Source organism: Panicum virgatum, chromosome 6N (genome assembly GCF_016808335.1).
Source record: "Panicum virgatum strain AP13 chromosome 6N, P.virgatum_v5, whole genome shotgun sequence".
NCBI classification, from domain to species: domain Eukaryota; kingdom Viridiplantae; phylum Streptophyta; class Magnoliopsida; order Poales; family Poaceae; genus Panicum; species Panicum virgatum.
The window spans coordinates 13,731,667-13,758,705 of NC_053150.1; the positions used below are offsets into that span (position 1 = coordinate 13,731,667).

Genomic DNA, 27,039 nt, shown 5'->3' on the forward strand with positions numbered 1-27,039 from the left:
GCCCTGTGCACAACAAGTTTTTCAAAAATCAAACAAGTCTCCCCCTTGTTCGATCACTTCTCCCAAAATTCTCCCCCTTGTTGGCACATGCACACATCAAGTCAAAAAAGACCTAAGGCTCCCCCTGAAGCTGAAACTCCCCCTGAACAGATGCTATGCAATGAATGCAATGCAAGAGGTGTAAGTGAAAGCATTCAGGGATACAATGATATGAGCAACATCTAGTCACAAGCACGTGTGCATCCATAAACAAGACCTGCATCTAACTCAACAGGGTATATCAAATCAATCTAGAGCTAGGCAAGTTTAGTTTAGGAGAAAGAAAAGCATCACCCAAGATCTAGCACTAACAAGTAGGGAATGGAAAGCAGTGCTAATCATACTCATACAGGTGAGCCAAACCAGCCAAAAGCATGTAGCAAACATTCATTTTTCGATCAAATTTATATCAAGCAATTCTTAATGCCAGGGGTTGAAAGCTTGTCATGCTTTACTTAACAACGAGGCCAAGCCTATGCCAAAGACAATCAGAAGCTTAAGACACTCGTTTCAGTCATGCACAGCCTTACCCGGGTTCTCACAAGTGCAAAGTGAGCCATCCCGAAAACTCGATCAGTGCGACAAGCAATCCCACTTGGATCTTTTCAATCCATTTCAAGAATAGTTCAAGCAATTTTATCAAATTTAGATCATTTCAAGTATCAATTGCTGAACGAAAGGCTACACTAGCATGAATAAGATAGCAAAGCATATCAACACGCCCTAACATGCTAGTAGTCAAGACAGGGTGATCATGTTTTCAGATTTTCAAATCAAAATATATTAACTCAGATGATGTCATATACACAGTAGAGCAAGCTATACATGATCAAATTTATCAACTCACACTAGTAGGCACTAGAAGATCATAGCAATGTATACAAGAATGCTAGTGTAAGTGAGACAATGCAAAATGCAAACATGTACAATGCATATGCACAGTGCAACTACCAAACCTAGAAAACTAAGAGAAGAACAAACAAGACCTACAAAGTGTCGGGTACCACGATTAGGGACCCCCTAATTGGTGTACTAAGATCATTCTAAAAAACGCAAACACGTGTTAAGGCAACCAGGCCCACAAAGGCCCACGGCCTGCTTCCCATTCGGAAGAAAGGAAAGGACTCAAAGAAGCCCAGCGTGCGGCCCATTTACATTCCCCTCGAGCAGGTAACCAATCTCCGCCTCGCTCGAGGGTCCCTCTCGGGTCCGCTGGGCAATCTCCGCCTCGCTCGAGGGTAGCGGACCTACCCTCGAGCAGGTAACCAATCTCCGCCTCGCTCGAGGGTAGCGAAACTACCCTCGAGCAGGTGACCAATCTCCGCCTCGCTCGAGGCCACCCCTCGGCGCAAGGGACAAACAACCCTGCCACCCAACCACTCGCCATACGGAGGCATTAAAGGCCAGCCGTCTCGCCACGACGCCCAGGACGGACGGTGTCAGGCTGCCACTCCCACAGTGGATGTGACCGGGGTCCCATCCGCTGACTTCGGTCACCGCTCCGCCATCCCGAAGGCTGTAGCGACACTGTGGGACATGCGGTGCGAGACAAGACGGGCCCGGCATTGCTCCCGTTCCTGTTCTGCCGACACCGACCACCCGGACTCGCCTCCCACTGGGGAAGGGGTCCGGTGATGTCACGTGCCCTTCCGGAAGGGGCGCTCATCACACACGGTCGGAGTCCCGGACCTCCCCCCTCTCAGAGGTCCGGGACCTCCACGTGTCCCCCGGACCTTCTAGTGTGCACGTCCGCACTCCGACCAGGGCGTCCGGGGCCATCCCGCGCCATTGCTACCGCCGGAACACTGCAGGACGACCGGCGCAATCTTCACAGGACGAAGGACGAAATCCAGGACGACAGCGACGCGCGGCGCCTTCCCACAGTGTACTTACTACAGTATCCGACCACTGTACCCCGCGATTCAGGGGAAAACGATGACTTCCATGGTCCATGCCTCACTCATGTACGCCGCCCCTCCTTGTTACTATAAAAGGAGGAGGCGGGCTCCCCTTAGCGGCTCTCTGAACTCTGTTTTGACCTGGACTCTCTGGCTTCTCTCCTCAAGAGGACGCACCAGGACTACTGAGCACTCATCCCCACCGACTCCACTCCTAGTTGAGACTTGGGAGCTTCTCTCCCTCTCTCGCCTTGCTTGTACCCCCTACTACAAGCACTCCGGGTGCAAGATAATACAGTGCCCTCGCACACCCCCTTTGCTGGACGTACGGCTCCGCGGCCAGAACCAGGATAAACCGTGCGTTACTGTGATTGCCTCTTGCATCATCATCTGGGACGAGGAAACACGCAGTATTTACTAGTTGGGATCCGGGCCCCCGGGTCGGGACACCGACAGTTGGCGCGCCAGGTAGGGGGGCGCTGCGTGACATTTTTCTCTCTTTTTCCCATTTGATCTCCACGGATGGCGAGCGGATCCAACCCATACCCTATGGGTGTCTCAGATCCGCTCCCAGCTGGATTTGTGATCTGGTTCGGGAGTCTCGAATTCAGAGCGACTGGCAACGGCTACCTCATGCGGCTCCTCTCGCCCAGACGCAACCCCATCACCCCGACTTGGCCGGCCCGGCACGACAGGCGCTCGGGTCAGCGCTCGCGCCCGACTTGGCCGGCCCGGCACGACAGGCGCTCGGGTCAGCGCTCGCGACGAGCACGAGCAGAGCGGCGTCGCGCGACACGCCGCAACTCCCCCATGTGGGTCGAGGCTGGCATATCGCAACTCAGCGTCACGGCCAACAGGGCCACCTTTTCGTCATCACGTGCCTCGGCGTCATCTGTGCCGGCACCATCATCTGCAGCGGCGCTAGTGCCTCCCAGGGGGGGCTCGACTTCACCCTCGCCCTTCCCCTTCGGGATGCGCAACACTGCCGCTCACACCTACGCCTCTTCAATCAGCACTAACTTCACCGAGTATGAGGATCTGCCGGGTCATCATCTTCTATCGATGCGCAACCTCATCGCGTCGTCCCTCGACGAATCCTACCCCGAGACGGCGAGCTCGATCGCCGACGATGTCAACTTCTTCATGAACAACTTTGCGGCCGAGGACTACTCTGGGGTCTACGACCCCGACGCCCTTTGCTCGTTCCAGCTGGCGACGGCTTACTGCCTCACCTGCTCCGAAGACTCCAGCGAGGGGGATTTTGATCCTTCCCGGGAGTGCTTCATGGGGGGGATTTTGATCCTTCTCGGGAGTGCTTCATGGTGGACCTTGCGGACGAGCAGAACGACAACGCCCCAAGCAACGACGGGGACGCCGGGGCGGACGCACAGGCAAAGCAACCGGTGGTCCCGACTGCGGCCCCCTCCTCTTCAAGCTCGGCGGCGCGACAAGCTCAGCTGGCGCAGCTCAAAGAGCTTCAAGCCAAGCTCGACGAGCAGCGTCAACAAACCCAGGAGCTGCGCGCCGCACTCGAGTAGCAGCGTACCGCGCATGGTACACATGCCCAGGCGGCGGGACGTGTTGCCCGGGAGCGCATCCTGGCCGACGACAACGTCGACAAATCTCCGGAACTACAAACGGCCGGCGGAAAACTCATCGCTGCGGCCTATCTACTTCAAGCTATGCCCGAGCCATCGACGCCTTCAGGCCGCAACCTGTGCCGCGAGGCACAGGAGCTCATTGAACAAGCTGCCGTGCAGCAGGCCGAGAGTTCTGCGTCTCGTATGCGCTCGAGGGCCCCGGAGCCGCCTGGCGGGACTGCGCACCAGGACCACGAGGTTTCTGTGCACACACCACCAGCACGGAAGGGCAAGGCAACCGTAGCACCCGGCGCGAGGGCACCCTCGATGCACGAGCGCATCGGAAGAGTTCCCGTATGGGAGCAAATCCGTGACACTCGCGGGCACGCTGGCGACGGCGACGCCCACAACGTCATCGACGGCAGGAAGTACACCCCTCGACGGGGTGGACGCTTCGACCCCGAGCACGACAGAGGTGAGTCCCCGGAGCCTCCGGGCACCCGGGTATTCAACCGGGAGATTCGAACTGCATCCTTTCCTCTACGCTTTCGACAACCTAACACCCTCGTCAAGTACTCGGGCGAGACTGACCCTGCAGTCTGGCTCAACGACTACCGCCTAGCGTGCCAGCTAGGCGGTGCGACGGAGGACGCGGTCATCATCCGCAACCTTCCTCTTCATCTCGCTGACGCCACACGAACATGGCTCGAGCACCTGCCTGCGGATCAGATCCACAACTGGGCCGACTTGGTCCATATCTTCGTGGGCAATTTCCAGGGCACGTACGTGCACCCTGGGAACTCCAGGGACCTCAAAGGGTGTCGCCAGAAGCCCCGCGAGTCCCTGCGTGACTACGTGCGATGCTTCTCCAAGCAGTGCACCGAGCTCCCCAGGGTCGAGGTTATCAACGCTTTCCTTGAGGGTACGACGTACAGGAACCTGGTGCATGAGCTTGCGAGAAGCCGACCCATCAGCACCAATGAGTTGTTCGACGCTACCACCAACTACGCCGCCGGTGAGGAGGCTGTTGGTGCCATCTTCGACGACAAATCGAGCAAGTGCAAGGACGATGCGCCCGCAGAGGGCAGCAGTAGCAAGCCCAACACCCCCGCCAAGAAACTGAAGCGGGGGAGGAAGGGAAAGAAGCCGATCCCACCAAACCAGCGTGAGTCAGGGCGGGCGAAGGACTCCGAGGAGGCCTTCGCTGCCGCCCCAGACCGCAAAGGGCCTCGCCCCCCCCCCCCCCCCCGAGGTGGTGGTGGCCAATTCGACGACATGCTCAAGAAGCCGTGCCCTTACCACAAGGGCCCGGTCAACCATACCCTCGAGCAGTGCGAGATGCTCAAGAGGTATTACAACCGCGTCGCGCATCGCGATGAAGACAAGAAGAAGGATGCGGGCGACAAAGGTGGAGATGACGAGTTCCCCCCAGTGGAGAACGCCTTCTTCATCTTTGGAGGAGCAACGACGAATATGACTCCTCGGCAGCGCAAGCGTGAGCGCCGCGAAGTCTTTTCCGTCACCAAAGCCACGCCATCCTACCTCGACTGGTCGAAGGATACCATCACCTTTGGCCGCGAGGACCACCCCGACTACGTCCCGCATCCGGGACGGTATCCGCTTGTTGTCGACCCCATCATCGGCAACACCCGCTTCTCCAAGGTGCTCATGGACGGAGACAGCAGCCTCAACATCATGTACGCCCCCACCTTGGAGCTCATGGGGATCGGACTGGACAAGCTTCGCCCCAGCAAGTCACCATTTCACGGCGTCGCGCTAGGGAAGCGAGTCCAACCCCTCGGCCAGATCGATCTGCCTGTGTGTTTGGCACAGCAGCCAACTTCCGCAAGGAGGTACTCACTTTCGAGGTGGTGGGATTTCGAGGGTCCTATCATGCCATCCTTGGTCATCCTTGCTACACCAAGTTTATGGCCGTCCCCAACTACACCTACCTCAAGCTCAAAATGCTGGGTCCGAAGGGCGTCATCACCATCGGCGCTTCGTTCGAGCACGCCTACGAATGCGACGTCGAGTGCGTTGAGCGCGCGGAAGCTCAAGCGGAGGACGAGGCCCTCGCAGCCACCCTCGACAAAATGGCGAGCGAGGCCTTGGACTCCATGCACCGACACGCCGGGAGCTTCGAGCCCACCGAGGGTATCAAGAAGGTGCCCCTCGACCTGAGCCACACCGACGACAAGGCGTTGCAGATCAGCGCCACCCTCGACGACAAATAGGAAGTGGTGCTCATCGATTTCCTCCGCGCCAACGTAGATATCTTTGCGTGGAGCCCCTCGGACATGCCTGGCATACCGAGGGAGGTCGCCGAGCACTCTCTTGATGTCCGACCCAACTCCAAACCGGTGAAGCAGTGCCTAAGACGCTTCGACGAGCTCAAGCGCCGGGCGATCGGCGAGGAGTTGCAGAAACTTCTGGCGGCCCGATTCATCAAAGAGGTATTCCATCCCGAGTGGCTAGCTAATCCAGTATTAGTAAAGAAAAAGAGTGGAAACTAGAGGATGTGTGTAGATTACACTAGTTTAAATAAGACATGTCCGAAGGTTCCCTTTCCTTTGCCACGGATCGATCAGATTGTAGACACTACTGCGGGATGCGAACTCTTATCCTTTCTTGATGCTTATTCCGGTTATCACCAAATCAAGATGAAAGAGTCCGACCAGCTCGCGACTTCTTTTATCACACCCTTCGGCATGTACTGCTACGTCACAATGCCCTTTGGCCTCAGAAACGCCGGAGCCACATACCAGAGGTGTATGCTCCACGTTTTCATAGACCATCTCGGGCGCAGCGTAGAGGCATATGTCGACGACATCGTTGTAAAATCCAGGAAGGCGGACGACCTGGTCGCCAATCTCAGGATCGCGTTCGATTGTCCACGGGCCAAAGGGGTAAAGCTTAACCCCGAGAAATGCGTGTTCGGGGTGCCTCGAGGCATGCTCTTGGGCTTCATTGTCTCCCAACGGGGCATCGAACCCAACCCTGACAAAGTCTCGGCCATCACTCGGATGGGACCGATCCGAGACCTAAAGGGGGTACAGAGGGTCATGGGATGCCTAGCGTCCCTTAGCCGTTTCATTTCGCATCTCGGCGAAAAAGGCTTACCCCTGTACCGACTCTTGAGGAAAACCGAGCGCTTCACATGGACCCCCGAAGCTCAAGAAGCCCTCGAAAGGCTGAAGGCATCACTCACCCGTGCCCCCATTCTCACGCCACCCACGGATGGCGAGCCCCTCTACCTATACGTAGCTGCGACAACCCAGGTGGTCAGCGCGGTGATCGTGGTCGAAAGACAAGAGGAGGGCCATGCTCTGCCCGTCCAACGGCTGGTGTACTACATCAGCGAGGTGTTGTCTGAAACTAAGACACGCTATCCGCAGATTCAGAAGCTGCTTTACGCAGTGGTTCTGGTTCGGCGCAAGCTGCGCCACTACTTCGAAGCCCACCCTGTCACCGTGGTCTCATCTTTCCCCTTGGGAGAGATAGCCCGCAACCGGGAAGCCGAGGGTAGAATCGCCAAATGGTCCATGGAGCTGATGGGAGAAACGCTCACCTACGCCCCCCCCCGCAAGGCGATCAAGTCCCAAATCTTGGCCGACTTCGTGGCTGAGTGGACGGACACTCAGCTACCTCCACCGCAAATCCAGGGCGAATGCTGGACAGTGTACTTCGACGGGTCGGTGATGAAAACCGGCGCTGGAGCCGGCCTACTCTTCATCTCACCCCTCGGGGAACATATGCGGTACGTAATACATTTGCATTTCCCTGCGTCTAACAATATGGCAGAGTACGAGGCCCTCCTCAGTGGCCTCCGCATCGCCATCGAGCTCGGCGTCAAGTGCCTCGACGTGCGCAGGGACTCTCAACTCGTCGTCGATCAAGTCATGAAGGAGTCTAGCTGTCACGACCCGAAGATGGAGGCGTACTGCAATGCAGTGCGCCGCCTCGAAGACAAGTTCGATGGCCTAGAGCTCAATCATATCCCGCGCAAGTACAACGAGGGCGCCGACGAATTAGCCAAGATTGCGTCGGGGTGGACCACCGTCCCCCTGAACATCTTCGCTCGAGACATCACCAAGCCCTCCGTCGAGTTCATGAACCCGACGGAGTCGGGCCCCTCGTCCGCTGGGCGCTCCGGCGGGAATCCCCTGGCGGACGGGGTCGAACCCATGGACATTGATTTCGAAACCACCTCCGCGGATGAGGGCGAGGCAATGGAAGTTGCCGAGACCCCCACTTTGCGAGACTGGCACGTCCAGTACCTTGACTGGATGATTCGAGGGGTCTTACCCTCTAACCGCGCCCAGGCGCGGCGCCTCGCCAGGTGGGCCAAGTCCTTCGTCCTAATCGACAATGAGCTACACAAGCGTAGCCCCTCGGGTGTCTTGCAACGATGCGTCCCCATCCCCGAGGGCAAGGAGCTGATCCGCGACATCCATGCTGGCGTCTGCGGCCATCACGCCGCGCCACGCACTCTCGTGGGTAACGCGTTTCGATAAGGCTTTTACTGGCCCACCGCGGTCGCCGACGCCACCGACGTTGTGCGGACCTGCGAGGGGTGCCAGTTCTATGCTCGAAAAACACATCTCCCGGCCCATGCTCTGCAGACCATCCCCATCACGTGGCCGCTTGCCGTGTGGGGACTAGACCTCGTCGGTCCTCTAAAGAAGGCGCCCGGGGGCTTCACCCACTTGCTGGTGGCGATCGAGAAATTCTCCAAGTGGATCAAGGCTCGACCCATCGGCAAGATCAAATCCGAGCAGGCAGTTCTGTTCTTCACCGACATTGTCTTTAGGTTCGGGGTCCCGAACTCGATCATCACCGACAACAGCACCCAGTTCACAGGCAAGAAATTCTTGGCGTTCTGCGACAGTTTCCACATACGTGTGGACTGGTCGGCTGTGGCACACCCACAGATGAACGGGCAAGTGGAGCGTGCCAATGGCATGATCCTCCAAGGACTAAAGCCAAGAATCTTCAACAAACTGAACAAATTTGGCCGGAGGTGGCTCACGGAGCTACCCTCGGTCATTTGGAGCCTAAGGACGACCCCGAGCAGAGCTATGGGGTTTTCTCCGTTCTTCCTCGTCTATGGCGCCGAGTCCATACTCCCCACTGACTTGGAGTACGGATCTCCGAGGCTCAAGACATACCAAGAGCAACGAAACCAGCGAGCTCGCGAAGACTCGCTTGACCAAGTGGACGAGGCTCGAGACATGGCGCTGCTCCACTCTGCGCGCTACCAGCAGTCCTTGCGAAGGTACCAAGTGCAGAGGGTCCGGCGCCGAGACCTCAACGAAGGGGACTTGGTGCTGAGGCTTCGACAGGACAATAGGGGTCGCCACAAGCTCTCACCTCCATGGGAAGGACCGTACATAATCGCCGAGGTGCTCAAACCCAGCACCTACAAGCTGGCAGACGAAAAAGGCAAAGTCCTCACCAACGCTTGGAATATACAACAGCTACGTCGCTTCTATCCCTAGAATTTCAAGTTTTCTGTACATTTTCCTGTATTCGCATCTTCAATTTCCCAAAATAATAAAGTACGCTTTACTGGTTTATTTTTGGAACCATCCGAGCCCTCGAAGGCTAGGATGCGCGCTAACTCTGAGGTACGCTCGGCTTTACCCTCGGCAAAGCCGAGCCTCCCTCGGGGGCTACTACGGGGGGAACCCCCGAACGTCCCCAAAAAGTCGCCACTGTTTTTCGAAATATTTCCGTCTTGACCCTAAGTTTCTCGTATCCTTGGAAAAAAACGGACGTGAGGCGTAAGCAACTACGGTACGGGGCCGGCCGAGTCGTGGTGCCGCCTACGCCTCCGGGATACGGCACCCCCCTCACCACCCTACGCCTCCGTTGCTTATGAACGCAAGCTTCCTCGCAGACGTTCGTCCAAGTCGCATACAAGAACACGGGAATAAAGTAAAGGAACACAGGCTCGAACACACAATGCCTCGACGGGCCACACATTCAAATTATGAAAATAAAATCTCTTATATTCATATACTCATGGGATGCGATTACAAAGCGCGACTGTGATAAACACTAATCAATTTACATGGGCTTCGAGGCCCAGTTCTCCTACAGGCTATCATCCCCCCCTGGCGGGTCTTCAGGGGCGTCGAATTCGGCAATGGGAGGGATGTCTGCCTCGAGCTTCTCGGCGAGAACGGTGGCGAACTCCTCCGCGGCTGCGTCGGCTTCATCCATGATGGCCGATGCGGCGTCCGCGTCAGCGTCATCGGGAACGACGTACCCCGACGACACCTTCTGGAGATCCATGAGGTAATGTGTCGAGGCCACGGCGAGAGCCCGCAGGACACCGAGGCGGAAGGTGCTCTTGGCGTGTTCGGCTATCCGGCCACCTAGCGCGCGCAGGCGGCTGATCACCGAACCGCCCGAGACGGCACCCTCCCCCTCGAGCTCTTGACACACGCTCACGGCGGTCTGCTCCAGCTCAGCAAACTCCATCTGTGCTGCCGTAAGCGCGGTGTGAACCGCTTCCTTCGCCGCGGTCTCGTCCGCCACCTTTTGCCTCAGCTCTGAGCAAAGGAAACCAATGTCAGTTACGAAAGAAAACAAATCGACGAAAACTCAAAGGTACTCACCCGCCATTTTCTTCTGTGCCTCCTCCCTCTGGGTACGGGCGGCCTCTTCGAGCGAGGACAAGGAGGCTTCCTTCTCTCTAAGAGCGGCCCCCATGTTCTGGAGGGCCACCTCCTTCCCTTCGAGGGCCTCGCCCATTTCCTGGAGGGTCCCGGTGAGCGCGACTACAGCCACCTCTTTATGGAGGAGCTCGGCCTTCTGCTGCTCGAGCGTTGTGCTGAGGCGCTGCATCTCAGCGCTCTGCACTTCCGCCTCGCGAGCTCTCTCCTCGAGCGCCGTCCGAAGGCGCTGCAGCTCGGCAGTTTGCGACTCGGCCTCCCGGGCCTTCTGCTCCGCTGCCGCCCTCTGGACGTCTCGCTCGCCAGCAACCCGCGCCAGCTCCTCCTCCAGTGCCTACTGACGCGCTCCAAGATCGGCCATTTTTGTGTTGGTGTCGATGTTTTTGAGCACCACCTCGACGTTGTGTTGTCCGAGCTGGCTCATCTGGGAGTATAGCCGGTTCATCTCGGCACTCTTCTCGCGTGAGATTTCCCTCAGCTGCTGCAAAGGGGGACGGCGTGGGTGAAGACGCGTAAAAGCCAAAACCGAATCCGAGCAATTTCCGCGGGGAAATATTTACCTGGCTGACCTGGTAATCCGCATTCTGATGAAGCTGATAAGCACGGTCGAGGGCCTGCAAGATCTCGCGCCCGACGTCCATCTGCTTATTCCAAGCCTCCTCCTCCTCCTGCTCCTTGCGAAGGAACTCCGAGGGGACACCGGACAGGACGATCACCCCGAGGTGGCTCCCCTCGGACGCCCCCGCTTCGAGCACGCCCGCGCTGGCCGACGCGAACTCGGCGATGTGGGCGGCGGCGCTCGCCGCAGCAGCGGGGTCGATGTCCATCGAATCCCCGTATTCCTCGCTGCTGTCCGGCAGCTCCACCACCGCTGTCACACCCCCTTGCGTCGTTGGCTGAGCCACAACTGCAACGGTACCCTCGTCCAGGGCCTCCGCGGGCCCCGGCGTAGGGGTTCCTTCCACCGCCCGCGCCTCTTGCGCCGTACCCTCCTCCGCGACACCCCCGCCCTCGGCCCTCGAGGGCTCGAAGACGAGGGTCTCCTCCACACGGTCGGCAGGGCGCTCTTGCACGCCCCCACCGGTCTCTCCTTCCATATCCGGTCGGGTGGCACTGGCCGCGTCGCCCTGACCGGCCTCAACGTCGATGGCCGCCTGGGCAGCGCCACTGACACCGCCCTGGCCGGCCTCTTCGCCGGCGTCGGCCGCCTGAGCAGCTGCCTCGGCACCACGCTGACCGGTGTCGCTCTGACCGGCGTCACCCTCCTCCTCTCGGGCTTGCTGCGCCGCCTGGGCCCCTCGGGCCATGGCCTCCCGTAGCCTAGCGGCCGCCGCCTTGAGATCCACGGCGGGCTGGGGCTGCGGCGCCGTGTGCGGAGTGCTGCGAGCCCCAGTCTTGAGAGCCTTGGCCGGGGCAAGCCGCACTGCATCCTTGGGAACGGCCCCGGGGCTGGAAACCAAGAGACGCGAGTTGAGCAGGATCGAGAAATCCGCCAAATACGTAACAAAAACGAGATCCGAAATACTTACCCAGATCGAGCACTCATACTCCGCTTCCTCGTGGCGCTCCTTCGGGCCCGGGGCATCGTGCTGTCCCTCGAAGACTGCCCCAAAGCCGCCCCCCTCGTGTCGGCCCGGTGGCTCGAGGCTGCCAGCACGGACGACTCCTCTCCCGCCGCGGCCTCGTGGCCACGGATCAGCACCTGGGGCCCAGTCGTCTCCTCGCCGGCCGCTGGCGAGGATGACCCCCGCGCCGTACCCTCGAGGGAGAGATTCGCCGATGACCCCGCTGCGGCCCTCGGCTCCTCTGGCGCCACGGTCGCTCCCTCTTCTTCGTCCCACAGGTAGAACGGTGCGGGGCTCGCGCCCTCCCCGTCCCTCCTCGAAGCGTGGTCCTCGGCGTCCGAGGCCTCCTCCTCGTCCTCCTCCGAGGACTCGGGTGTGGCGGCCTGTGCCTTCCCCTCCGCTCGAGCGAGCTTGCACGCCTTGTCGTGCCTCGCCTTTCTTTTCCTTTTCCTCTCGGCCTTCGTCTCCGCCGCGTCCTTCCGCCTCTTCATCTTCTCCTCATGGAGGCGATTGATCAGGCACTGTTCTGGGACCGAGGGCCTCGAGGTGCTGCACCTCAACCCCTGTACAACACACCCGAAATAGGGTCAGGAAAGGGGAACTACGCGACACACGACGAGCTCGAAGCCAAAACTTACCAAGGAAATATACCCCGGCTCGGGGCGCATCTTGATCCTCCAAAGATCCGTGGGATCTTGGGGAAACTCCGCCACCGCGTACTTCGCCCTCTGGGCGGCGTTGGTATGGGAGAGAAGCTTGCTTGACGTCCTCGAGCCTTCAACCTTGCTCCCAGGGAAGAGCTCGAAAATCGGCAGGGCCCTTTCCACGAGAGGGATAACCCTCTGCCGGTGGAAGTTCGCGATGACGGCCATTGCTGTCAGCCCCTTCCTCGCCAAGCGCGCCAGCGCGTCGGTAATGTCCTCGAGCTTGGCCTGTTGCACTGGGGGCGACACCCCCCAGTCCCACTTCGGCGGTCGCTCCCGGAGAACTTTGTTGGTGAACTTCGGAAGTGCGCCCTTGTGGTTCCAAATGTAGAACCACCCTCGGCTCCACCCGGAGTTGTTCATCGTCATCTTGCTTGTGATGTAAAAATTCCTCCGGGTCGGGCGGACATGGAACGTCAGGCCACCGGCGCGCGCGTACCGCCTCGGCTGGTTCCGTGCATTCTCGACGAAGAGTTCGCCACGGAACAGATGGATCCAGATGTCCCAGTGGGCCTCGATGCCGAGGTACCCCGCGCAGACGGCGACGAAGACCGCCACCTGCGAGATGGAGTTGGGGCTGAAATTGTGCAGCTCCACCTCGTAGTAGTCACATAAGGCCCTCATGAACCTGCTGACAGGAATGCCGAAGCCCCGCTCGTGGAGGCGCACGAAGCTCACGACATAGCCTTGCGGGGGCTTCGGCTCGCTCTCGTCCGGGTGCGGGGAAATCCATCTGTTCCGTTGCAGCAGCCGGTCGGCGACCAGCTGCTCCAGCACCACCACGGTGGCGGAGGACTTCCCCCATGGCAAGGGCTCCTGGATGTCCGACATCTCTGAGAGTCGAGGGGGATGCAAAAAAGAAGGCTCCAAAACGGCTAAGTCTCTCTCTCTCTCTTTCTCCTTTCTCCTTCTCGCTCTTGGCTATGGGTTCAGGAAGCGACGGAGGCAGAGAAGGCGAAGCAGGATGGAGGCAAATGGCTAGGTGAACCCAAAACGTCCCCTTTCTCTTCATATTTATTCACCTAGTCGGGCGCATCCGTAGCCACGGCCTAAATCTACCGCATTGAATGCAGTAGATTTTGCTATCATTGACGGATGGGCCCCACGACCACGGAGTCTCCCACGCGCGCACGCAGCAATAAATGCGGCACGGTAACCGGCGGGCGCGACGCGACTGTTGCGCTATCCCATCCGTTAGCCGCCGCCCACGCCGCTTCGTCTGCCCGAGGCTGTCGCCTGAAAAGGCGCGCCCACACCGTGCCGCACAAATCGGGCCACACCGTCCGCTACCGGCAGAAGACCCGCGCACGCGCGTGGCTCGCGACTCTGCGACGTCTTCAGATCACGACGGAATATTCCTTCGTGGGGTCTCTTTACCCTCGATGGAATCGCATTTCGAGGCCTTACTGATCAGGGGTTCGAAGCCTGGCCCTTCGGGGGGTTCGACAGGCACCCCAGATCATCAGAGTCAGGGACTGCAGGGATGTGCCATACAAGCTACCCTCGAACGCGGAGTTCGAGACATCCTACGCAGTGTTCAAGGCCGGTCGAGGGTGCCTAGAAGGGGGATCCCATCGAGGGAGAGCATCGAGCCCTCGAACCCTACCGAATGGGTTCGAGCCCCACCTAGCGAACCCTCGCGAGCGCTTTATGAGACGTGTCTATGGACCACGAGCCGACCCCTATCGAACGGGGCACGTATGTCCGCTTGAACAACCCGCTAATAGCTCACAGAAGCAGCCATGGCTCGCGGCCTGTGCATGGGTAGCATGGTGCGCTTCACCCCTCCTCCCAGCGGAAGGGCGACGAGGGTCGTAATCGAAGTCGAGGGTTCCCTTGAACGCCTTCACACGGGCCTGGGCTCGGGGGCTCCTCGCACACCACGGTTCAAACCACACCCTCGAATAAGTCGACGACCGTCAATCGTGAAGACTCCACGTGTCTAAGCCAAACCCTCCGCTGTTGACGTGCGCTCTCCTGATGGTTAAGCTAAGCGCCGGGCCACTGTACCAGCACTGAGAGTGCCGAGGCCGGCTGAAAGAGTGCCGATGCCGGCTGAAAAAGTTGCTGGACACCCGCCCCAGTAAAGCTACCCAGTGGGACAACGTTCATAGCCCTTGGACGAGCACAAACTCTCCTCCAAGGCCTCGGGGGCTACACCCGCGGGTGCGCTGACGCGCCCCCGCGAAGGAGACTTCACACATATTCGAGGGTCGTAACTCTCTATACACCCCTATACCCTCGGTAATTGTAACACCCGGTTTATAAAAGAACATAAACCGAGCAATCATATACGTGCCAGGATCAAGTCACACGTATATACAACAGAATGAACAGTATATCATAGCACAGATCACGAATAAGAAATAATAAATCGAAATACGAATGTTATTTATTACATTAATGACAAAAATGTCTGATACAGCGGAAGCGTAGAACAAATACGATAAAAGAACTCTCCGAAGCTGAGCAGGGCGCCACAGGGACGTCGACTGGGAGACGAACACCTAGAAGTCCTCGTAGTCCTGGTAGCGCTGAGCGAACTCCCTCGTGTCAGCAGGAACTGAGCAGCAGTAGCGTAGCCAAGAGGAAAAAGTAGAGAAGAGGCAAGAGTGAGTACACAACTTGTACTCAACAAGTATAACACAAACTATGAGGCTCTAAGGTTGGCTGACTCAACTGCATTAGCTTTTAAGTGTTGGCAAGATTTTATTAAAGCTATTTACTACAAGTTGATGAATTACCATTAACCCAGTTACATAGTAATTAGTCAAATTTAATCATGATACTACTGAGAACCAAACCGAAACCAAGCCACCAAGGTGACCCCGAGAGGCACCTCCCTCGTCGGAAGGAGATAACCCCACTAATCAAAAGGAGGATCTGGGCCGCTCATAACCGTGAGCACGGCTAGTATACCAGTTTTACACTCTGCAGAGGTTGCACATCTTTACTCACAAGTCGTGAGCTATGCTAGAGGTTCATCACACTTCCTTAGGTGAGATGACTAGCGACTCACTACGAGGCCGTTACAAAGAATCTCGTTGGTAAGGCGTAACCGCGAGAGTTAGGTCAGCGACGATGGGGCCCACCTCACGGGGGTACAAGCACAGGTACGCAAACCAAGCACAGACCAGCTGGAGGAGCAGGGACCATTGAAACTTACTACTCTTGCCCCGCAGGTAAGTTACTCCAAACCAAAAAGACCTAATTAATAAGCCAAGTCTATCCCATTCTAGCCTTGTGGTAGCGCTGTTGTCCCAGGTTGTCGCTCTATGAACCGGTCCTTATGGAGAGTGGCTAACCAAGCACTAAGCACCGTGCTGGCCCCCTAAACCATGTTTCTTCAAAAACCATCTTTTAAAGAGACGTGAGCCACTCATCCACACAGAGGGCCACTCTCAGAATTAAGTTCAAGTAAACCATTAATCAAATTAATTAAAAGGGACCATAGTGTGTTATAGCGTGGCACCTAGCACAACTAACCATAATGCAACCCAAAGGACATATATAAAGGATATAAAGTGGCTAGGAAATCCTTATAGGCATACAGTATTAAAATGCAGTATGAAATTGTATTTAAAAGTGATAGGTTGTTCATGTTATACTTGCCTTCCTCGTACTACTCCTGCTGCTGCTCAAACTGGTCAGAAGATGGCTGCTCCGGGTACTGATACTGGGGCTCCTCAGATGGATCAATGTCTACTCACGAACACATGGCCAAAACAATGCACAACAATAAGCATACAAGCAAACACTAACAAAAACTAAGAAACAATACATCAATACATAAAAACAGCACACTAAACTAGTTTTAAACTATTCTACACGTCACAACGATCGCGTGGACATAAAGAACGCCTAAAACGGAGCTAAAACGCATAATCTAGGCTAAAAACAAGGTTCAGGGGCTTATTTGTAATAAAAACAGGGTTCCAGGGACTTTTCTGCTACCGAGGGCCTAGACGTAAATAAAGGTTAGTTCTGGGGTCTAACGCGTAAAAAAGCCCTGGAAGGACGGCGGGTTCTATTTCTAAAGAACTCAGGGGGCTAAGTGCTAAAAACAGGGCCTCTGCGTAATTATTTTTGAATAAGATCGGACTGCGGGTTGATTTCGATAAAGATGGGGGTCTCTTTAGAAAAAGAGCCAGGCCGAACCGTTATCTTTGGATCTTAGCCGTCGGATTGAGATCTGGTGGCTTAGATCTAATGCAACTCCGATCTAATCTCGAGCGTCGAAACCAGATCGGGCGGCCAGGGTTAAGCGGGTGCGGGAGGCGGCGGCGCTGACCGCCGGAGACCATTCTCCGCGGCGGCGGGGCATTGGGAACTCGCTGGACTTCGGCGTTTCGGCGTTCCCGGGCTCAAAACGGAGCGGGCTTGGGTCAGGGAGGGGATACGAGACATGCGTAGTCCACTTGGACCAAAAGCTGGGCACTAGCGCATCTGTGGCGGCGCGAGCGGGGACGGAGGCGGCTCTGGGCGGCCAGGCTCGCTGGCGCAACCCGTTCGGGGGTGTACAGGGGCTACGGCCTACCTAAACCAGCACAAAAGGGGGCCTGAGGGGGTGCGGAAACTCACTGGGGCTCGGGATTGAGCAAGGAGTCGTGCAGGGGGCCCGGCGGCGAAGACCGGCGGTGGAGGCGGGCGGCGTTCGTGGACGGGGTGGTGCGGCGCTCCTCCGGGCGTCCGGGCTCCACGGGTGGACTCGTGAAGACCCTGCGATGGTGCCACGTGGTTAGAGAGGTCCAAGAAGGCCGGTGTTGAGGAGAAGTGCAGCGGCGGAGTAACTCACCGGCGTGCAAGGGTGTTGTGCGGTGGAGCAGTGCGGAGCGAGGGGAAGGCGGTGCTAGGGTTTGAGTGGGGCGGCACCAGAGTGGGGGATGAGGTGCGGAGGGCCACGGGCGGTATTTATAGGGCGGCGGAGCGCCCTTGGCGTGCACGCCCAGGACGGAAGTTTGGCATGATTCCCGGCCGGGTATCGCGCATGGCCGTTGCGCGGCCGGGAGAGGCGGGGGAGACGACGGGGCCGACAAGCGGGCCCCACTGGTCAGCGGGCGAAGCGCGTGGCGCGGGCTGAGCGTGGGCGACGCGCTGGGGCGAGCAGGCCGGCGCGGGGAGAGCTGGGCTGCGGCGTGGGCTGTTGGCACGGGAGGGAGCGGGTGCTTGCGCGGCCGTGCTGGTGGGCGCTGGGCGCTGGCAGGCCGAGCGGGGGGGTCGCTGGGCTGCTGCGCGGGGAGAGGGTGAGGGGCGCACGCTGGGCCGGCGTGCGTCGCGGGCCGAGCGGGAGCCGGTGGGCCCGGCGGGGAGAGTCAGCTAGGCTAGGTGAGCGGGACGGGCCACGGGAATGAGAGGGGTCGGGCTGGGTTAGTTTGGTTTCCTGGGCCGGGTTTTCTTCCTTTCCCTTCTGGGCTGAGGTGGGTTTGGGTCCGGGTTAGGTTTTCTATTTTCCTTTCTCTTTTCTATTTCTTTTTCTTTTGCAAACTCACACAAACTAGTTTGAATTCAAACAAATTTGAATTCAAACTCCCTAGCACTCAACCAAAATAAACAAAATATGCACCAGCATGAATGCAACAACAAAGTTTTAACCTTAGACAAAATTTTAATCACTTAATGGAACAAAATTTTAGATTAAATGCAAGTCTAACACAATAAACCTTAGAAAATTAAATAAAGCCAATTAAATTTATTATAAATTGCTGAAAATTAAATTAGGGTGTTACAGTAATGCTCCCCGTAGAGGAGAGAGGGGACTTTATTGCTCAAATGCGAATAAAGATTACAAACGGTTACCGGCACGAAGCCATCGAAAGATACAAACACGTTGCCACCTACATGGCAATTTTCCCTGTCTTGGGAGGAGCGAGCGACGAAGAGAGGCACCGAGACCCTAGCTGATGCAACAGCGAGGCTGCTAGGGATGCGAGGACCAGCCCTCGGACCACACGGGTCCAGCGGGATGCTTTCCTCGCAAGCCTTCTTCTAGCGTCTCCTCCACCGAAGACCATGCGGGGGGTCGAGCTGGCGGACAGCGCCCTCCGCACGGTCTCCCCGAGAGCAACCTTGTCGCCTGGGGGGACGATGCAAAGAACGGCTGCCCAACCTGGCACAAACGCCATGGTCAGGCGTCTCCATCCCCCTTCAGGCTAGGGGACATCGCAGAAGCAGGACCCCGCGGGCCCAATGCTCTTTTGCTGATCCCACTGAACCTAAGGGATGGAGCGCACGCCCACTCCGGTCTTCCCCAACCGCTCGCAAGCATTCTTCTAGCGCCAAAAGCCTAAGAAAGCCAGGCCACCCCATCTGGGGGCCGGTCACAAAAAGGCAAAGGAAACATTACAAGATCTAGGCGAGGCTGGAAGAAAGAGTTGTGAGTTTGAAGAGGAAAGGGAACCCCATGATCCCTATTTATAGCTGCGCCGGGCACAAAGCTTCAAGCTTGGCGAAGAGCGGAGGCTTGAGTTACCCGTGACGACGCGGCACTCCGCGAGGAAAAGAGGTCATTGGTCACCGCGCCGAGACACGACCGAATGAAATAAAGCGGAGCTGAGCCCCTGGACGCTAAGCGGTGCAGCGTCGGCCCTGGCCGGCTGCCCTCGAACGGCGTGCCGCAAGGCGACCAGGAACGCCGGGGCCAAGACCCTACGTGCAGGACAGCATGATGAAAGCGCCAGCTGCCAAGCAGCGGGCGCCACCATTGCCCTGGCCCCCCTCAGCGCGCGGACACGTCTTGTCCTTCAAACAAACCAACAAAAAGGCACGCGCCTCGAAGTACTCTGCCCGCAGGCGCACTACCCCGTCTGATGAGTTGTCACGTTCGCCGGGCCGGCGCCCAGGCGCGCCTGGCGGGGGCACGGCATTGACAGATCACGTCAAGGGAGAAATTACCGAAATACCCTTTGGCCGAATCCCTTGACTCGACCAAAGCCTCGGGGGCTACTGTCGGGTACCACGATTAGGGACCCCCTAATCGGTGTACTAAGATCATTCTAAAAAACGCAAACACGTGTTAAGGCAACCAGGCCCACAAAGGCCCATGGCCTACTTCCCATTCGGAAGAAAGGAAAGGACTCAAAGAAGCCCAGCGTGCGGCCCATTCACATTCCCCTCGAGCAGGTAACCAATCTCCGCCTCGCTCGAGGGTCCCTCTCGAGTCCGCTGGGCAATCTCCGACTCGCTCGAGGGTAGCGGACCTACCCTCGAGCAGGTAACCAATCTCCGCCTCGCTCGAGGGTAGCGAAACTACCCTCGAGCGGGTGACCAATCTCCGCCTTGCTCGAGGCCACCCCTCGGCGCAAGGGACAAACAACCCTGCCACCCAACCACTCGCCATACGGAGGCATTAAAAGCCAGCCGTCTCGCCACGACGCCCAGGACGGACGGTGTCAGGCTGCCACTCCCACAGTGGATGTGACCGGGGTCCCATACGCTGACTTCGGTCACCGCTCCGCCATCCCGAAGGCTGTAGCGACACTGTGGGACATGCGGTGCGAGACAAGACGGGCCCGGCATTGCTCTCATTCCTGTTCTGCCGACACCGACCACCCGGACTCGCCTCCCACTGGGGAAGGGGTCCGGTGATGTCACGTGCCCTTCCGAAAGGGGTGCTCATCACACACGGTCGGAGCCCCGGACCTCCCCCCTCCTCTCAGAGGTCCGGGACCTCCACGTGTCCCTCGGACCTTCTAGTGTGCACGTCCGCACTCCGACCAGGGGGTCCGGGGCCATCCCGCGCCATTGCTACCGCCGGAACACTGCAGGATGACCGGCGCAATCTTCACAGGATGAAGGACGAAATCCAGGACGACAGCGATGCGCGGCGCCTTCCCACAGTGTACTTACTATAGTATCCGACCACTGTACCCCGCGATTCAGGGGAAAACGACGACTTCCATGGTCTATGCCCCACTCATGTACGCCGCCCCTCCTTTTTACTATAAAAGGAGGAGGCGGGCTCCCCTTAGCGGCTCTCTGAACTCTGTTTTGACCTGGACTCTCTGGCTTCTCTCCTCAAGAGGACGCACCAGGACTACTGAGCACTCATCCCCACCGACTCCACTCCTAGTTGAGACTTGGGAGCTTCTCTCCCTCTCTCGCCTTGCTTGTACCCCTACTACAAGAACTCCGGGTGCAAGATAATACAGTGCCCTCGCACACCCCCTTTGCTGGACGTACGGCCCCGCGGCCGGAACCAGGATAAACCGTGCATTACTGTGATTGCCTCTTGCATCATCATCTGGGACGAGGAAACACGCAGCATTTACTAGTTGGGATCCGGGCCCCCGGGTCGGGACACCGACGCAAAGCTAACCAAAGAAAAGTCAGCGATCAAAAGGGGTAACAAACCCCAAGCTCCCCTCGCAAGCGAGCAAATGCGTCCTGCTCTAGCGGTTTGGTGAGGATATCTGCGGTTTGCCTCTCTAAAGGGACATGGATCAGGTCTATGTGTCCTCTCTCATTATTATCTCGCAGGAAATGGAATCTAATATCTATGTGCTTGGTTCTGGAGTGTAGGACAGGGTTCTTTGCAATGCTAATGGCTGATATGTTGTATACAAAGATGGGAACCCTACCGAAACTCAAACCATAATCCTACAAGGTTTGTTTCATCCAAAGTATCTGGGAGCAGCAGCTAGCAACGGCAACATACTCAGCTTCTGTGGAAGAAAGCGCTACGCTAGCCTGCTTGCGAGAGGACCAAGACACCAAAGATGTACCGAGAAATTGACAAGTGCTGTATGTTGACTTGCGATCCAACCGACACCCACCGAAATCAGCATCAGAAAAGCCCACCAAAACCAGAGAAGAATCCGCAGAGTACCAAAGACCAAATTCAGGGGTGAATTTCAGATACCTGAAGATGTGTTTCACCACCTGCCTGTGGGAGGTGCGCGGAGAAGCCTGGTACCGCGCACAAAGGCCGACGCCGAACTGAATGTCCGGCCGCGTCGCCGTCAGGGACAGGAGAGAGCCGATCATGCTCCTGTACTCCTTCTGGTCCACCGCCTCACCGTCCAAGTCCTTATCAAGCGCCGTCGATGTGCTGATCGGAGTTGGCTGAGGAGACAAGTCGCTCATGTCGAACTTCTGCTGCAAGTCCCTAGTGTACTTGGCTTGATAGACAAACGCGCCCTGGGAAGTTTGCTTGATCTGCAGCCTGAGGAAGAACTGCAGCTCACCCATCATGCTCATCTCGAACTCCCTGGACATCTGCTCAAAAAACATGGAGACAAGAGCGTGAGAAGAGCCACCAAAGATAATATCATCCACGTATATCTGATCTAATAAAAAATCAGTGATAGATCGCATGAGGAACAAAGTTTTATCCACACATCCCATTTTAAAACCCTAAGCCAGCAAAAAGGTTTTCAATCTATCATATCAAACTCTAGGTGCCTGTTTCAAATCGTAAAGAGCTTTTTGAAGTTTATAAACACGGTTTGGAAACTTGGATTTTCGAAACGAGGGGGTTGTTTCACATAAACCTCTTCTTCGATAAAACCATTTAAGAAGGCAGATTTCACATCTATTTGGAAAACTTTAAAACCCTTGGAAGCCGCAAATGCAAGAAAGATTCGAATAGCTTCCAAACGAGCAACAGGGGCAAAAGTCTCCTCAAAATCAATACCCTCTTTTTGGCAAAACCCCTGGGCAACAAGACGAGCCTTGTTTCGAACAACCAACCCATCCTCACCCTGCTTGTTTTTGAAAACCCACTTCGTTCCGATGGGATTACAAGCAGGTGGAAGCTCGACTAAAACCCAAACTTGGTTTCTTTCAAAATTTTCAAGTTCCTCATGCATGGCATTGACCCAATTAGAATCAGAAAGAGCGTGTCCAATATCCTTGGGCTCAAAAGAGGCAACAAACGCTGAATGAGCAAAGCCAGCGATACTCGTTACCTTGGACCTGGTGACTCGCTCGTTGAGATCACCTAGCATCTGTTGAGGTGAATGACGATGCTAAATATGTCGAGGTGCTTCCCGCATCAAAGTCGCCTCCTCCTCAACCAAGTCTGGTGTCTCCGCAGGTGCAGTTGGTGAAGCCTGAGTCACCTCCTCTATCGGCCCCCGGGAAGTAGACGTAGTCGGGTCGGGGCCGTCGTCATCGTCCGAGCTCGTGGCATTGACGACTGGGTCCACAGCACGCGTGGTAGCCTCAGCATCGCCCTCCGCAGCTTCTTCCTCCTCATCTTCAAAGATGGAGGTGCCGAGCTCATCATCTCCTGCAACTTCAAAGATAGAAGAATTGCACGGTGCAGTCTCGTCGAAAGTGACTTCACAAGTCTCTCTAACGATGTTAGTATCAATAATCAGCACACGGTATGCTCTAGAGTGAGAAGCATAACCGAGAAAAATGCCGTCAGACGAGCGAGACTCAAACTTATCAAGATTTCCATCTTTCAGCGCAAAGCACCGGCATCCGAAAACTCTGAGATGGTCAACATGGGGCTGACGTCCAAATCGCAACTCATAAGAAGTCTTGTGTATGAAAGCACGCAAGAAAATATGGTTGGACACGTAACAAGTGGTGTTAACCGCCTCAGCCCAGTATTTGCAATGAGTCCTATGCTCATCGAGCATCGTTTTCGCCATCTCAACCAGCGTCCGATTCTTCCGCTCTACAACTCCATTATGCTGTGGAGTGTAGGCAGAAGAATACTGGTGTTCAAGCCCTTGACCACTGCAAAATGCGTCAAAACGAGCGTTTTTGAATTCTATGCCATTATCACTGCGAATCGCTCTCATGGCCTGGGGTAGCTCGTTTTTCAACCTCAAGATCAAATCTCGAACAAACTCGAAAGCCTCATCCTTGGTTCTCATGAAAAAGACCCAAGAATAGCGAGAAAAATCATCCATGATCACAAGAACATACCACTTCCCACCAACTGACATCACCCGAGAAGGACCTACTGTGTCCATGTGTAGTAACTCTCCAGGATGAGCGGTCATCACCTGATTAACAGGCGGATGAGAAGCGGCAATCATCTTTCCGTGGCGACACGGATAGCAAACAAGGTCCTTTTCAAACTTTAATTTGGGCAATCCTCGGATTAGGCCAAGTGAGCTAAGTCTCGACAACAAATCGAAGCTCAAATGTCCAAGTCTCCTATGCCACTTCCACAAATCAGAAGAAGGACCAGCCAACAAGCAACGAGAAGGGCCAAGAGGAGTTCCAGAGAAGTCAACCAAGAAAACCCGATCGCGAGGTGTAATCCGGCAAACCAAATCTCCTCTGGAATCCAAAACACGCGAACAACCCTCCTTGAAGCGAACCTCAAACCCCTCATCAAGAAGTTGCGAAACAGAGAGCAAATTGAACCCAAGGTTCAAAACCAAAGCAACCTCTCTCAGGGTAAAGCGATCAGAAACTCGAACAGCGCCAAGTCCACGTACCTTTCCTCTTCCATTATCCCCGAACACAATGTACTCCTTTGAGCGCATCGGGGTGAGGCTGGAGAACCATTTGTCATTCCCGGTCATATGGCGCGAACAACCGGAGTCCATGATCCACCTGTTCTCCAAGCCTCCGACCTGCACATCAGTAGTGAGACAAAGGGTGAGCAAATGTCTCAACACTGGGGTTAGCAAAGTGAGAACCAAACCAGTGGCAAGCCATTTGCTCTACAGAAGGGTTACCAAAACCAGGCAAAGCGTATCCCCTGTCCCGTTTACCGCGTGACTGACGAACACCACTGCGAGGAAAGCGTGGTGCCTCGAAACCTCCTCCAAAGCCTCAGTCTCGTGGTCCATAGTCGTACTGAAAAAGACCAGGAGCACGACCGGCAAAGCGACCACCCGCTGGAGCACGGTAACCACCACCGTCTCCCTGACCTCCACCTACACGGCGCGCCCTAGCATCTTGCCTACCACCACGCGCGAGGAGGACCATGCACCCGAGCAGAGTACATGTCCACGTTCCTTCTCTCCTGCTCACACCTCACAGCCTGCTTCCTTCTGAAGCAAAACTCCTCCAGGTGACCTTCCCTGTCACAGTACTCGCAGTGGTACCTCACCTCACGCTTGGGAGGTGGAGGCCTAGCCTGCGGACGGGGAGGAGCAGCCCCCTTCTCCTGGGCAACCTGTGCTGTGGCAGCAGAGACCGTATCGAGAGGATTCTTCAGCTCATTGGGCTTTGGAACCCAAACCTGCTTCTACGGAGGTGCTTTCGGTGGTTCTTTAAGCACACCATCCGCGGGGTCAACAAGCGAAGGCAGCGTGCTCGTACTAGCAGTGTTTCTAGCAGCCTTGCCGATCTTACCATACAACTTATCAAAGCCTGACTTTGTGTATGTGTAACCGACCCCAAACCCATCACCACGCTTGAACTGCTTGATCGTCATGCCCAACTACGGCTCACTAGCAGAAACCCAACTGCCCTAAGATAGGTATTCTCATTCTCCAGGTTGGCTTTCTCTACCGCAAGATTATCCAAATCAGAGATCAAACCAGGGCAAACAGAGTAGTCAATAGGTGGGCTAGACTCCACGACCTTAGTCTTCCCCAAAGACTTAATCAAGGTGTTCTTCTCATCTAGCTCCGACCTTAGCGTGGGACAAAGCTTACAAGCACCAAGCAGAACAGGCTTAGACCTAAGCTCCTCTAGTTCACACACAACAGTAGCAAACTTTGAATGTAAAGAAACTAGATTAGCCTTAAAGATAGGACACTCATTACATTCAAGCACATCACTAACAATGGGAGCATCCTTAACCAATTCAAGTTCATGCTTGGCCTTAGCGAGCTCATGAGACACGTCAGCAAGCGAAGTCTTAGCAACATCTAAGTTCGCAACGTTCTCATCATGCTTAGCACGGAGAGCAACAAGATCGTTCATGTGAGATATGCAGCCAGTGCACTCATCCTCACTAGATTTCTCCCTAGCACAAGCCAGCTCAGCCCTAAGCTTTCTACGCTATCTAGCTGCTTCCTTAAGCAGCCTCTTCTGGTTGTCGAGAGCGGCGTACAACTCCCTAACCTCCGTATCAAGCAGGTCGATTGTGGAGTTTACCTCTGAATTGCTCTCGGATCCAGAAGAAGAGTCGACGTGCGTCGGTTTAGCATGTCCACCCGAAGATGCATGAGCACCATCGGCTTCGCCCGCCATGGTGCAGAAACCCTTGCTCCGACCGGCTGCCAAGCACAGGCCGATGAAGCTGGTGGCTTCCTTGTCCCACTTCTTCTTCTTCTTGTCGTCGTCGTCAGAGGTCGGTGAAGAAGAGCGGTCGGTGTCGGAGCTCTTGTCGAGGTCGCTGAGCTGCGCCAGGAAGGCCTTCTCTCGCTTCTTGGCCTTGTACTGGAAGTGCTTCTTGAGCGACTCCTTGTCGAAGCATCCTCCCCGGTCACGACTGCGGCGCTTGTGGCGCCGACGCTCCTTGTTGGAGCCTCCCTCTTCGCGGTCGCGGTGGCAGTAGTAGTCGAAATGGTTGTTCTAGCCACTGCCGGACTTCTTGGGGCAATCGGCGATGAAGTGGTTCAAATCGCCGCAGTTGTAGCACCCGGGGTTCTTCTTCCTCTTCCTGTTGTGGTAGACTCGCTGGAACTTGCTGATGAGGAGGCACAAGTCGTCGTCGCCCAGCATCTCCAGCTACTCATCTGTAACAGAAGGCAAAGAGGCAAGAGAAAAGCCAAGAGCAGAGTTAGCGTTAGAGCTCGATCCACCTGGGCCAGTCACAAGAGCAATGCTCTTGGAAGGAGGGGCACCATTGAGCTGGGCTCGTGTCTGGTTATCCACCTCCGTGGCCTTGAGCTTGCTGGAAAGCTCGTTCACGGTCAGAGTCTCATAGCCAACAGACTCAATGATCGTGTTCACCTTGAGATCCCACACAGAGCGATCAAGTACGTAGAGTAGCTTGAGGACCTTCTCATGCTCTATGTACTCAAGGGCATCAGCAGATCTGTTCGCATTAACCTTGTTCACAATCGATTGAAACCGACTGAACATGTCGCCAATGCTCTTACCCGGCCCTTGTGTGAAGTTCTCGTATTCACGCCGGTGAGTCTCGAACAGTCTGGCCTTCACCTGAGGTGTGCCCTTGTGGTAGTTCTCAAGGCACGTCCAAACTTTGTGAGCTTCCTGAAAACCCTGGACGCGTGAGAACTCCGCACGAGAAACGCTAGCGAAAAAGGCATTGACAGCCTTCGCATTAGCCTCACGCTCGGACACCAGAAGGGGTGTGGTCCGAACGGTAAGCACCTCGTAAGCCTAGTTCTTGGTGATCTCCCAAACCTCGGCTCCCATGCTTTGCAAGAAGGCTCGCATATGCACCTTCCAATAAGCATAGTCCTCGCCGGCAAACACGGGGATCTTACCAAGACTCACCATGGTCGCCAAGTGGTTTTCGAACCGGTTAAGGTACTGAAAACCTCAACCAAGCTCTGATACCAATTGAGGGACCGAAACTGGCGACCAGAGGGGGGGGTGAATGGGAGCCGATCAAAATTTCTCTCGAAATCGATCCGTCGGCCTATATCCCGAAAATCACCACAAGCCCTCGAACCTAGGGTGAGAGAGTAGCTATGGACTAACTATCTCAAAGCAAAAAGCCCTAGGAAAAGAAACGGAAGCAA

The 27,039-nt window shown here is 56.2% G+C and overlaps 1 protein-coding gene across 1 annotated transcript in view; it reads left to right on the top strand.

Annotated features, from left to right (window-relative positions):
* The first annotated feature begins 3,256 nt into the window (after positions 1-3,256).
* The window catches only part of LOC120677933 (receptor-like protein EIX2), a 28,843-nt gene continuing 5,060 nt past the window's right edge, over positions 3,257-27,039 (top strand). Inside the window, exons 1-2 of the mRNA XM_039959117.1 lie at positions 3,257-3,328; positions 26,321-26,344. Of these exons, the coding sequence (XP_039815051.1) occupies positions 3,257-3,328; positions 26,321-26,344 (96 nt within the window). The remainder of the gene's footprint in view (positions 3,329-26,320; positions 26,345-27,039) is intronic.